We start from the raw sequence: 14,215 nt of genomic DNA on the forward strand, positions 1-14,215 counted from the left end.
ACTTGCTGGTGCTTTAGATCATCAGGTGTACGTTGCTAACGAGTGCGCGAGTGCTGGCGGTGTTAACTCTCACTGCTGCGGTGCTGGCGGGGCCTGGCGGCCGCTTCCCAACACATTTGTCTGCACTGTGCGAGCAGGGTTTCTCGGCAGACGTCACCTGCAGTTTAGCAAAGATGCAAACGCGGGACCCCACTCGGCGTGGTGGCCACCGCCAGGCTGCTGGAGTGCCGCCGCCGCCTGCTGTGGCTCGCTGCGGGGACACGGGACATGGGATGCAGGACAGGCCGGCTCGGGCGTCCGTCCATCCATCCAGTGTGGCGGGAGCGGAGAGCGGTTTTCAGCCCAGGGCCTCTCCCAATGGTGTCCTCCAGCTGGTTCCTTGTTGGCCCCATAAGGGCAAGCTGTAATAGCTAAAGATCTTCCTTTCCTTTAGGTCACGTCAGCAAAAGGGTATCAAAAAAACCCAACCCCAAACCCACTCCCAGTCTCCTCTTACCAGCGTCACAACGTGGAAAAGCATTTTTCACTTATGTCAGGGTTGCACAATTTCAGCTCTGGACAGACAGGCGCTTGCAGAGGTTTTCGCTTGCAGTTCGTGCAGTTACTAGAAACCACTTGCACCTTTCTGTGCATTAAAGAGGTGCCTTCTCCGGTGTAGCTGCTTTAACTGGGATTCAACCTAGAAATAAATAGCACCATTACCCAATAAACTCACAAGCTGCAGGTCTGTGAACAGCGCTGAGGCCGCTAACGCAGCACCGTGCCAACACCAGGGAAGAGCCGCGCCGGCGGCCCTGCTCCGGCCGCGCTCTCGCCGGCTGGTGGGAAATGCAGAACCGCTTCTTCCCCCGCTCAGAAAAACCACGTCCAGCCAAGCAGCAATGCAGAAAGAAAAATTAAACGAATCTGGGTTTTGCTGCAGCTGGTGCTGTGGAGGAAGAGCTGCTGGACACAAACCCAGCCCGAACGAGCCCCCGGCACGCGGGGAGCAGCCGTTGTGCCAGGATGGCGACGTGCTGCTGCCGGTGGTACTGTGGCAGCGCCAATGGCTCCTCGTGCTCCTGGAGAGCCTCTGTGTACCTGCGAGCCATGGGAAAACTGTGTGAAGCTGAACTGTAGTCATGTTATTTTCTGTCCTGCCCTGGAGCATCTAAAATGGTGCCTGACTGATGTCGGCTATTAAAAGTAATTGATAAAAATTTCCAGTTGTCCTGGAAAATCTGTCACGTTTCAACATGAAAATGGCACTTTTCATTAAAAAAAAAAAATCCTGAGAGGTTTAATTATGTTTTTTTTACAAATATGAAGCTAGCAAATATGCACACTCTTCATAACTGAATTGACTTCAATGGAGCCAGTACGTGGCCTGATAGGTCACATCTCCTGAATCGTCCTGCCTCCATCCACCAGAAAAACGAGCTGCCCCCGCTCTGTGCACTTACCAGCATGAAGCAAAACCAGGTGCTTTAAAAAGCTCCTGGAGGGGGATTATTTAATAAGGATGAAGATGCAAGTGACCCGGAGCCTTCGCACAGGGCTGCAGCAGCCGGACGGCAGCGCGCTGCCGGCACCAGGTCGCTCTGCTCCTTGCGCCGCCGGAGCCGCCGCTCCCACCGCTGCCCCGCGAGGGAGCGGGATCGCCTGCTCCCAGGGCCGCGCTGCTCCCGATGAGCTTGCAGGGACGCCGGCCGCACGGCTCCGGCTTTTCCGAATGGCGTGAAGAGCTGCTCCGCTGCACGGTCCCGCGTCTCCAGCAGGTTAGACTCAGCTCCGGGAGTCACCAGGGCTTGGCAGTTTTGACCCTCTGTATTGTATAATTCATGTCTTTTCAGAGCACAAATCAGCACGTGTGCTTGGTTTTTTTGTTTTTTGCCCAAAGGTGCCTCAACAGCCCCGTGACCGAACTTCCCATCTGGCAAGCGGATGCTGAGACCTCACGATCACCGAGCGCCTCATCTCCGCTCCAGCTGCCGATCTCCTCGCCGGCACCATCCCTGCTCTGCCGGAACCAGCACAGGCGCTCCCGGCCCCGCTCTGGGCACGGAGAGGCAGCCGGTGCGGCGGGAGGCCCCGGCCGGCCAAGGACACTCCTGCTAAACAGCCTGCGCATCCACCTGCACTCCTTTAAATTATTTAGTGCCGCAGTTATGAATTAGAGATGAACGGTAGCCCCTGGGCTCTCCTTTGGATGTGGTCCTTATTAATGAATTTCAAGCATTTTCTGCTGTGAGGGGCAATTTTTGGTACGAGCACTGCGCATGCAACACTCAGCAGTTTGTCAAGTTTTCCGCTCTGCTCTGGAGCAAGGGGCTCCGCAAGCACAGCGAAGAGCAGCAAATCGTCCACTTACCTTTCTTACCTTCGTTTCCTCGGGAGAAGGAAACAGATGGTGATTTTGGTTCATTTTTAGTTCACAGGTTTCAAGCTGACCTCAGCTCACGAAGGCGTCGTTCCCCTTTGACCCTTCGTCACAGCAGCGTGCCCAGAATTCCTGCACAACCGTTCAGCGAGATTAAACGCACCTGTAACGTCTTTTTCACACAAAACGCATCCCGAAGCCGTAACACGAATTGCGCCGTTCGGCTCCTTGCTTCCGCTTCGCTGTCACCCGGCAGTGCCGGTGCCGGCGCCCTGCGACGCCCGTGCGGGAGCAGTGGACACGCGTGCCGTGCTGCAGACGCGTGCCATGGCCGCGCGCCACCCCCAGGGCCGCGGCCCTGCGCCGCCCGAGCGGGAACAGCGGAGACGAGAGCTTGTGCTCGCTTTTTTTTTTTTTTTTTTTAATGTATCACAATGAGCAGGAAACATACGTGATGAAATATTTCCAAAGGAGTATATTCAATTACCATCTACAGTCAACTCAACTATGACAACAAAGTCTTTTGTGACAAATTTTTTTTTTTTAAGTTTTGAAAGTTCCATGTGGTTTCTGTTTCTGTTAGTCTCCATGTATTTTGGTACAGTTCGAGATCAGCATTGTTACAGTAACAAAAAAAGCTAACAAGACTACATTATAGAAAAACACCAAGAACATCATTTTTGGTTTCACTTGCTCTATTTTTTGTACATTGCAAAGGCTGTTCATATCCCTCTTCACCTCATTTATGCTTTCTGTTCTACCCAAACTTGCCCCCCAAAAAATAAAAACAAAAAAAATAGTCAAAGCTTTGTGTTTCACAGTGGGCAGTATCTCAGCGCCAACAAACCAACCAACTGACCAACCCAATTTCTGCTTCTATTTAAAAGTTTAAATTTTTTTTCGTAAAGCAAAATATATTTGCACAGACACCGCGGGCGCCGGCCGGCAGGGCTTGGCCGGCCCTGGTGCCTCGGGCTCCGCTTTATTCTCAGGTGTATGAAACTTTGGCCATCTTCACCACTTAAAAAAGGCTCGTATTAAAAATAAAACGGAAACCTGCTCAACGCTAAGTTTAAAACCTTTTCCTGGTGCCGCAGGCGTGGGGAGGGTGAGGGCCCGGCGGAGGCAGCTGCCGCCCACCTCCGGGCCACGCGGCAGGGACGGGGCTGGGGAGCTGGGGGCCATGGAGGTGGCCACCACCCTGGGCTGAGCATGGGGCCGTGGAGGTGGCCACCACCCCAGGCAAAGCACGGGGCCTGGAGGGAGCAGCCGTCTCCAGGGCCATGGAGGTGGCCATCCCTGGGCCAAGCACGGGACCCAGTGGGATCAGCTGTCCCCAAGGCCATGGAGGTGTCATCTCTGGGCCGAGCATAGGCCATGGAGGTGACCATCCCCAAGGCCCATGCAGGTGGCTGTCCGAAGGCCAAGCGTGGGACCTGGTGGGAGCAGCTGTCTGCAAGACCAAGTGTAGGCCCATGGAGGCAGCTGTCCCTAAGGCCATGGAGGTGGCTATCCCCCAGCTGAGTGCAGGGCCTGGAGGGAGCAGCCATCCCCAAGGCCATGGAGGTGCTGTCCCCAAGGCCAAGTGTGGGGCCAGGTGGGAGCAGCCATCCCCAAAGCCATGGAGGTGCTGTCTCCAAGACTGAGCGCAGGGCCCAGTGGGAGCAGCCATCCCCAAGGCCATGGAGGTGCCGTCCCCAAGGCCATGGAGGGGACCGTCCCCAAGGCCATGGGGGTGCCGTCCCCAAGGCCATGGAGGTGACCATCCCCAAGGCCATGGAGGCGACCGTCCCGAAGGCCATGGAGGTGCCGTCCCCAAGGCCATGGAGGCAACCGTCCCCAAGGCCATGGAGGTGCCGTCCCCAAGGCCATGGAGGCGACCGTCCCCAAGGCCATGGAGGTGCCGTCCCCAAGGCCATGGAGGCAACCATCCCCAAGGCCATGGAGGTGGCCATCCCTGGGCCAAGCGCAGGGCCCGGTGGGAGCAGCCACCTCCAGGGCTGAGCACGGCCCGTGGGGCGGCCGTGCCTCGGGTGTCCCCACACGCCCTCCTGCCCACCGTGCCGTGGTCCCTCGGGCCTCCCCGCACGTCTCCGCCGCGGCCAGCGCGGGGCGAGGAGCCACGAGCCCGGAAGCCGCCTTTCTGCTCCGCCGCCACGCTGCGCCGCCCGCGCCGAAGGGGAGGCATCCCGCACTGACGGTCTCTAGAAACGTTTAGAAAAAATACAAGGAAATGAATTTATAAAACATTTTAGTGGGTGGGAAGGAGGAGGGGGAAGGAGGAGAGAAATTGCACTATGACCAAGCAATATCATAAAAAAAAAAACCAACCCAAAAAACAAAACGAAAGGATTTCAAAAAGAGACCTTGCAGAATTTGACAGATAAAGCTAGTGTTAAATTGTTAACTTGTATCACATAGAGAATCAAAAACAAAACAAACAAAAAAATTTCTATATGATACAGACAGAGTAACATACAACAGTTAAATGGCAAAAAATATATATATATATATTTCATAGAATTACAAACAAGATAAAATAATGGAAAACAAAAACTGTACAACTTTAGAATTTAAAAAATGTTCATCTCAAACACGGGGAGAAATACAAGAATTTTTGTTAAAAGAAACAGTTTGTTAAAACAGCAAACGTTTTGTGTACTTGTTTTTGTTTTTGACACCTTATGCTACAACTGGATACCGGTAGGAATATTAGATGGTACTCTCTTTAGTATTGTCTACTTAAAAAACAATTAAAAAAGGAATTTGCACTGTGCATTAGCCTAGTTAGAAATATGTACAACAGTTCAGGATCTAGTCTTTCATTAAACTAAAACCAAAAATTCATAAAAATAAAAGAGTCCCGCTAAAAACTGAAATCCGTTTTTCGTATCTCGGAATGCTCCAGTCTCTCGCAGAGTCGACAAGCGGCTTCAGCACTGGGAAAAGAAGCCAGGGGTGAACCATGAACCTGCATTCACAGTCTTCGACGTTCCCTTTCGAAACATGAGGAGGATGAGGAGGGTGGGGAAGAAGAACTTCACACTTTTGGGGGCAGAGGAGGGGAAGGGGGAGGAGATTGTTTCTGTTGACATTTGGCTACGGAAGTGAAACAGCAAGCATCTACTCGTCTCCAAAATCTACATTTTAGCAGCACAAAGTTTTCCTTTCAAAGTCCAGACCGTAAAAGGTGTGTGTGTGTGCGTGTGTGCGTGTGTGTTTTCCACAACAGGAATACAGAGATTAACATAAACACAAGTGCCTCACGTACAGTTTCTTCTCGGCTCTCTGTACATCGCTATCGGGTTCTTTTCGGGCTGCACCTCTGGGTCACTCGCCACTCAGACTGCCTAACACAAGGACAAAACTTTGAAATAGAAACTCGTCTTTTGGTATGTGGAATTTTCATTAAGAGTTGTCTCTCTGCTTGCAGAAGAAGCACAGATAACAACCTGGGTACTTTTTTTATTCTTTTCTTTATTTAAACTTAGACTTGTTTGTTTAAATCAGAAACAAATTCTCAAGTAAAAAGAATCCTTTTTGCTCATTCTGCACCAGTGGTGAAAGGGTATGTCTTTGGATTTTATTTAAAGCATGAATTTTCTTTAGAGAAAAAAATGTAACAAAAACTTTTTTTTAAAAGAAGGAACAGAGTGCAGCCTAATTACACAAACAGAAACAAATGCTTATAGTTTAGGAACAGAGTCTTTGAAGCATTTACAAAATGAGGAAAAGAAGAGGAAAAAAAGGAAAAATGGAAAATAAGAAAGAGATAAGTGCACAAGGGTAACAGACATAGGTAAATCGTATGTATACGCCTTAAAAAGTTTCAAACCCCCAACAAAAAATATTCTGCAAGGGATCCTACTGACCCCCCAAAACCCTTTGAACTTCTTTCTTTAGTTTTTATAAAATAATTATGCAACCACCCTCTAAGAAATGAAGGTAGCAACCATAAGTGGAAGATTACAGGATGGGGAAAATGGGGAATAAAGGTACAAAGGGGAGAAAAGCTTAGGCGAGTCAATGGATTGCAATCTATCTGGCTAGGAATGAACAAGACAACATCAAATGAGAAGCCGTCAGCTGGACCATACAAAAGCTAAATGTACACAAAAGGGTTTTTTCTTTTAAATCTACCATACTGCTTCAGTTCATTTCCAATGCAACAATCTACTCAACACCAAAAATGGTCATATCTATCATAAATACAGAAAGTCAGTTGTTTTAAAACTTATTTTTTTAAGCTCCGAGTCCTCAACACTCTTTGTGTGTTTTTTTTTTCTGAAAAGTGGGAGTGCTTAACTTTTCCCCTTGAAATTGGCTTCAGCAGAAAAGCTACCCTTAAAATCCCCAAAAAGCTAAAGCAGTTCACATTGTTTTTCTCTTGAATACTTTCTGCCCATTTTAAATTAACAAAAAAAAAAAAAATCCTTTTCTGGAACGAAAACAAAAAAAACAAAACAAAAAACCCCAAAACAAACAAAGGAAATTATATATATATATATAAAACAATGATTCTGAAAACAGAACAAAGTGTGAGCGATTGACCTGAGAATAAAAAGACATTACATTTCTTTTTTCTTTTAGCAAGCCATTGGTATCTGAATGCTAAGATAGCAAGAAATTTAAAACTGTAACAAGGTGGGCTGCTTTCCCATACAGTGCATGCCGGCCTCTGCTGTGCTATCGACGTGGGGCGTTATTGAAAAGGGGCAATATACAAGGGGTTTAAGCTCCAAAGACAGTAAGGAGGCAGTATGGACGTTTGTCTCCCAGACCAACAGTACCTTCAAAAGGACAAATGTAACAGTTTTTTTTTTTAAATTTTATTTTATTAAAAGAAAAAAAAAAAGTAAAACCCACCGGCATTGTTATATGGGAAAACAACCCACGCTTTTTCTTTTTTCTTTTTCTTTTTTTGGTTAGAAGCTTTGGAATTGCAGTTAGTCTATTTTTGAAATTGGTTTGTTATTAATTTTTTTTTTTATTTAAATTCATTTTTTTATTGTTCATCTTCAAAGCTTACAATCTGAAGGTGTCCATTCCTACGCTAGTTAGACCACTGTCCTTAGGGCAGCCGGGGTCCTGGGGCCCCTCCACCGGGCTAGCCGGTCCATCTGACTTTTGGCTAACATCCGTGTCAGACTCCTCCGAATAGTCGTCTGTTGGCATCGAGGGCTGAACCCCTGAGGTGCTGCATGAACTTGAGGTAACCGTTGAAGATGAGGAGAGAGGAGGGAAGGGCGGCGGCGGCGGCTTCGCCGGCGGGGCGCGGGGGGCCGCCGGGGGCCAGGGCTTTCTGGAGGCGAGGGGGGAAGCCGAGGGGGGCAGAGGGGGCGGGGGGCTGTCGTTTGAGTGAGCGGCAGACTGCGAGGTAGATGCGGTGCTAGGATCGGGGAGGCAGGCAGAGTGAGGTAATAGACTGGGGTGCTCTTTGGCGTTTCTTGCTGCTCTTGTGATTGTTCGGTGTTTGTGCGGGGCCGACTCGAGATGCTGACTGAGGGCTTCGTCCCCGCACACCGTGCTCTCGCACGCCACGCACTGGTACGAGCCGCTGCCCTTGCCGCCGCTGCCGGTGGGCACGTGAAGCACCATCTCTTGCAGGTTCACCACGGACTGGCCGAAGAAGCAGAGGGACTTCAGGTGGTTGCTGGCCGCCTCCTGGTCGCTGAAGCCCGCCTGGCACTTGCGGCAGACCAGCTTGTACTGCACCTTTGGAACGATGAAGGGGTCGCACAGGGAGTCCGCGCTTTTGCTCTCTGCTTCGGGCTCTTCTGGGGGTTTGGGCAGTAGGGGGGACACCTCACGGGGTGCGTTTTTCTGCTCTTCTTGCTTGGGGGGTTCTTTGGCAGGGTCTTTGTCTGGGGTGGCAGCCCCCGCGGGGACTGGGGTTTGGCTTCCTTTGGGCGGTGGCGCTTTCGGCGGCGGCGGCGGCTGCGCTTGCCGCTGCTGCTGCTGCTGCTGCTGCTGCAGTGCCTCCTGCAGACTCTGCTGGTATTGCTGGTACTGCTGCAGCAGGGAGCCGGGTGACAGGCCCAGCAGGGCCTGCGACAGCGCGGGGCTGTAGGGGAACAGCCCCTCCATGCCGTACATGGGCTGCAGGTACCCGCTCTGCAGGGCGCCGGGGATCTGGGGCGCGTAGTAGGGGGAAAAGCCGGGGACGAAGTAGGGGAGGAACTGGCTCGTGAGCAAGGTGGTGGGGTCCGAACTGAGGGCGGCCTGCAGCGCCTGGAGCTGGGCGGGCTCCACCGCGTACTCCATGGCGGGCAGCGGGGCCGAGAGCGCGGCCGCTGCCGCCGCCGCCTCCCCCTTCTCCTTCTTGGGCCCCGGCAGCGGGTCCCCCTTCCCCTTGGGCGCCTTCTCCTTCTCTTTCGTCTTCTCGCTCTCCTTGTCCTTGCGCGGTGGCGGCGGCGGCTGCTGCGGCGGTGGCGGCTGCGGCGGCGGGGCCGTCGCCGGCGGCGGCTGCGGGGCCACGGCGGCCGCGGCTTGTGCTGGGGTGGGCGAGCTCAGCGAGGCCGAGGGCTGCTTATTTGGTAATCCAGAGGTGGGGAGGCCGGGCGAAGGGACGCTTGTGCTGGGCAGGCCCATCAGGTTGGGTTTGGGAGAAGTTAAAGCTGCAAGAGGGAGGAGAAAGAGGTAAAAAGTAACTGGGCGCCGAGCAGTGGCAGCAGCACGAGGCGCCCGCTGCGCCACCTGCTTCCCAGCACGGATGCTCGCCTGCTCCCGAGCGCCCCAGGAAGCCAGGCCGGCGTCGAGCCCTGACCGGAGGCTGAGCCCCTGGTCCGCGCCGCCCCGGGCCAGTCCTTCCCCTCGCACACACCGGCTTCTCCTCTGCGCAACGGCAACGACTGGCGCAAGCTCACGCGCTGCAGCAGCGAAGCCCGCAGAGCCCGTCCGCTGTTCCCGTTTTCTCCGGGCGCGGGGGCGCTGCCCCGCTCCCGGGACGCGGCTGCCTCGTCCTCGGATAGGTGCCTCCCCGGCTGCGCTGCTGGGCGGCACGGGAGCGATGCACCACCGCTCCTGGGAAGCTGGGCACAAGGCCCCATTGCTACTGCAGCTTTCCATCTAACAACAGCTAATTGGTCCTGGACTAAGAAAGTATTAAAAATACATGAAAAATAATGGAAAGAGTGGGAGCAGGGGAAAGCGGAGAGGAGGAAGGCAGGGCAAGGAGGGAGCAGAAGGAGGTGCAGTCTTTGTCTTATTCTCTTTCCCAGCTCATCAGCTTCCACTTCCCCCAAGCAGGGGAAATCTTCCCCCAGCTGCCAATTTCCATGTCCTGGCAGACGTCTCGCTTCCCCCTTCTAACGGTTGGCAAAATCTACCACTGTATGGCTGAGAAATACTGGCTAAGGATCTGTTTTCCTAAGAAGAGTTATCACGGATAAAGCGTAAAGCAACCCTCAGTGCTCCAGATACTCGGGCTGTCCCCTGCTTGGCGAGGACGGAGCAGCGTCTGCCACGATCCATCACTGGGGAACGGCTGGGGAGCTTCCAAGGGTTCAGAGGGAGAGCAGCCAGGGGAATATTGGTGTGGGCAGCGAGAGCAACAGGAAGGAGCAAGAGCACTTGCCTTGTGACTAATTTGTTTAGTGTACAAAGTGATAAGATGTTTGTTTTGTCCAGACACAGGCTGGAAAAGCAAATAAAACGCCAAGAGTGGGGAGGAGAGACCAGCTGGGAAAGCACTGCGGACGACGGGCGGCACAGGTAGAGGGGAGGGCAAGAGGGAGAACCCGTGACTCTTACGCTGTTCAGGACACCTTGACGTCAGCCAGCCAGTCTAAACCCGGCATCTCTGTCTACTGAGGAATACGCCGTGCGGTGACAACTGCGAAGGCAGGAAAATCTCCGAATGCAAGAAGCCATAAGAAACAAATGGTCGTTCTCTGCCGCACGCTAAGCACTCTAACGGAGAGACAGCCCATTCCACTAGGACCTCCTCCTTCCCTTCTGTTTGTGGCTTTCAGCATTCACAGCTGTGACACTCAGACACACGTAAGGGACCTGAATGTCCAAATCTCACTCAGCGGTGCGGGAATCTCTTTGGAGGCAGGACTTTCACCACCTCCCGAATCTGCACAGCACCTACCACGTGCAGGCACTACGGCTGCAAAGCACGGACAGGACCGTGGCTGTACTCTCTCTCCATGTCTCCTACGGGCAGATCTCTTGCAACACTGCCACCTCCTCATCACTGCAGGCACTCACTTAGAAATGTCTATTTGAAGAAGAAAAGTAGTTAACCCTGAAGAGGGATTTGTAAAGAAAATACGCAGCCATGTTGGCTGCTCTGGGCCAAGCACCTTTAATGACCATGCTTACATTCTGTAAGAAGAAAGAGGATTAGACTATCCAAAAAACACTACCAGAAAAGAAAAACAAGGGAGTTTATTCAAGAAGGGAGAGGCAAAGCATTCTCACAGCAATCATCCTAGTCAATGCTAACACTTCTCTCCACCACCCCTTTCTTCAGCTGTGGCTGGGTCATCCCAAAGGACAAAGTCATTTTCTTTCCCCACTTTGGCTCTGGCCAAACAGATGCTCTTTCATCTGCCTGTATTCATGTTACTCTTTCATGTGTCACAGCTAACTGCCCTCACCCCTACCTGCAGGGCATACCAAGTCTAAAATGCCATTTTTCCAAAAGAGGCAGACGGAAGAGGGGTACAAGAGAGTCTCCGGAGGGACGCAATGGGAAAGGAGGCACCAGGTTAGCAGGGTCCCTGAGCAGGAGGAGAGAGGGGAGCATCTCAGGGCTGGAGGCAGTGGAGGACATTTGGTGAGAGAATAAAGCGGATCTTAGGTGGGTTGATGAGGAGCCTGGGGCAGCTCAAGGCAAGGAATGAGCTTTGTGACAGAAAGGTTGTCAGCAGGAGCGTTTGAGTTGAAAAGAGCTGGGGGTCTGGGGCATGTGAGCTGGGGATTGAGCCTGGGAATCCAAGCGGCTCTTGGGGAAGGAGTGGGTTTTCCAGACAAGACTCTTCTTCACCTCCAAGAGTTACTAGGTGCTCAGAATCCCTTTTTGATATTGGAAGCAAGGAAGCCAAGCCATGTGCCTTTTGTTATGCATAGGCACAGGGTCATAAAACTGGAACAGCAGAAAATACTACATTTGCAAAAATTAATCAGATATTTACAATTTACTAAAAGAGAGAAAATCACCCCACTTCACAGACAAACTGAAGAGAGGCAAGCGCCCTCAAGAATATTCTCAATGCAAACAATGCACCTAGCTTTTTTGAGCAACTTGAACAAAACTTTCTTAGAATTGTCCCCTGCACAATGGAATTATTCCAGTTCCCTGAACTGGACTTGCTCTTTTCTGAAGACACTTCTTCCCCTTTCCAGGATGTAACTCATTCATTAATTGTGGGTGAGCACTGGATGTGCAAATCCAGTATGCAATGATCAAAACAAATTAGAAATTGTTGTACCTTGGCTTAATTCCCTGATTTCTTTTTTCCCCAGACTGAAACAGACAAAGGAAGGTCCTAGTTGGAGAACACTCAACAAGGAGAGACCTCTTCAGGAAACTGGACAAAGTCCGTGTTCACATCCACACTTTTCCTTTCAACTTCCCACAGGAGCAACTGTAATTTTTGTTATCACCCACAAAATGCTGATACAGATGAGGTTGCATTGTTACTACTGGAAGTACAGCTGCACAGGTTGACAGCAGTAGGAGAATAAGTCTTAATGTAAAGGTGGCCTCAAAACAAAGCCATAACCCAGTTTTGTCTTTCCCTTGAAGACTTCCCTAGCTGCATCAGTTGGTCTAGCAGAGAACATGAAAGACAGCAGAGGGTATTAGAACTAGATCATTTACTAAGAAGCAAAGAACTGTATTTCTATTTCCTCAAAAAATCTGAAAATTCATAGTTATTGTTTCACTGACTCCTTCAGAATTCCCAAATGATTAACAATTAATGTCATGCACAGGTCCTGTTCCTACATCTGCACTAAATGGTTGTTCCTTTGGCTGAAGGGCTCTAAAAGAAGGAAAGCACTGTGCCAAGTGGAGATGACACTAGATACTGTCAAATCTTGTTAAATTCTCCACAGATTAGAAAGCCCTGGTCATAGCAACCGAAAAGGACTGAACAGGCTAAGTCTAAGTTATTTTGTCCTTATTGGGCAGCTGTTCATGGATCCACAACCTCAGACACAGCCTCTCCCTTCCAATATGAGATGCTTTAGGCACACAGCTTCTGTGCCATTTCAAAGTTTTTGCGGTATTCAGATTTCCCCTAGGGCAAGAACATAGTATTTTGGGCAGAATTAAAAGCACTGTAATATATTCTCACAAAGGAGATGGATTAACGGTGGAATGCAAGTCTGCTAATCTTCCCAACAGCAGGAATAGCCAGTAACAACACAGTCCCCTGGGTATCGATTGCTACTCTCATAGCTGATAGCAACCGGGGCAAGAGGAGCGTGGCTGAAAGAGTTTAAAGCATTAGTCATGTCCACTGCAGTTGGCACACACACTCCTAAAAAGGAACACTTTGTTCAGGAAGTCTCTTGATGCCATTAGGGGAAAATAAAAATAAAACAAAGCTCTAATTTTCTCACAGGCACAGCCCCGTATGCTCAGTGATTCCACAGCCATGGAATTTGCTGCAGGATCCACCCTCTACCGCAAAACCACTTGACAAAAACTAACCTTTCATTAACAAAGCTCCAGTCCTTTCAGCTGCAGTGACAACTGTTCAAAGGTGAACTGAGTATGAACAGTTGCAGAACTAGGACATAGCAATTGGTGCACAGTAACTTTTATTTGAGGTTGTACCTCTTATATGATATAGCCGGGAGGGCAAGGGGGGAGAGAGACGGTGCTTTTGGGGATGGTTCAGGGCAAGGTGGCAGCTGAAGGTGTTTTCCAAGAGGAAACACACCAGCAGGGAAACAGCTGTGCATAGCGCTGGTGGTGACTGCTGGCAGGGAAATCCAGCTGCCATGGGGCTCCTTTACCCTGTGAAGACAGTAAAAAAAGGACCTGAAAAGAGCTAGGAACTGGAGCCAGTTTCAGCAGAGCTGCAACTGCCCCATGTATCTTGGTGAGGTGTTATACCATCAAAATTGATCTTGAGAAACGTAGGCATCCATAACCATCTCATTCCTGTCGCTAGCAGGCAGCCCCCATTACACTCATCCTTGGCCAGACACAGACAGCAGGACCTGGGGCAGAGAAGCGCTAAACCGGGCAGTTGAAGGAGGGAGCACAAGATTTAAATTCTGTGCAAAGATATACATGCCCTGTTCCTCTGGCTTCTGGATAACCAGCCACAGACTACTGCCTGCACAGTCACATCACGTGAGCCCATCGCTTAACACTGTCCTGTAAAGTTACCTAGCCAGCTAGGAATTCCTGCTTCTCAAAACATAGCGCAGGAACAAATTTCTTGCAGCATCGTGTTTTGAGTAGTAGTTGGCAGCTAAGGGGGGCACAGGGGTCTCCAAAACCTGCCTGCAATACACCCCGACAAAAGCAGCTCATTCTTCCATAGCGCTGCATTCATCCACTGACTCTGAAAACCTGCATGCAGAGTTGGCCTCCTGAGTAAAGGGGAGGAGACAAAACCGATACGGCTCCACAGAGGACAGGCTGCTAAAGGAAACTAGCAGGAGGGCGTGAGGAGGAGGGAGGCTAAGAGCCCCGGAGAATTCAGCGAAGACTGAAGCAAAGCCCTTCGGAAACCTGCAACTACTCTTGGTGCTGTATCGAGACAATAGTGATTTGTAAAGGTATGAAGTGAGCCTCCATGCAGCAGCCTTATAGATTTCAGATAAGGGCGTACTATGGATAGATGCCATTGAAGCTGATGTCCCCTAGCTGAACAGTCCCTGTGA

At 50.9% G+C, this 14,215-nt stretch overlaps 1 protein-coding gene across 1 annotated transcript in view; it reads right to left on the reverse strand.

Moving 5' to 3' along the window:
• Nucleotides 1-2,821: 2,821 nt before the first annotated feature.
• The window catches only part of ZFHX3 (zinc finger homeobox 3), a 195,438-nt gene continuing 184,044 nt past the window's right edge, over nucleotides 2,822-14,215 (reverse strand). The window contains exon 10 of the mRNA XM_067302299.1: nucleotides 2,822-8,976. Coding sequence (XP_067158400.1) covers nucleotides 7,385-8,976 — 1,592 coding nt within the window. The 3' untranslated portion in view covers nucleotides 2,822-7,384. The remainder of the gene's footprint in view (nucleotides 8,977-14,215) is intronic.

This window comes from Apteryx mantelli, chromosome 10, assembly GCF_036417845.1.
Source record: "Apteryx mantelli isolate bAptMan1 chromosome 10, bAptMan1.hap1, whole genome shotgun sequence".
Taxonomy (NCBI): domain Eukaryota; kingdom Metazoa; phylum Chordata; class Aves; order Apterygiformes; family Apterygidae; genus Apteryx; species Apteryx mantelli.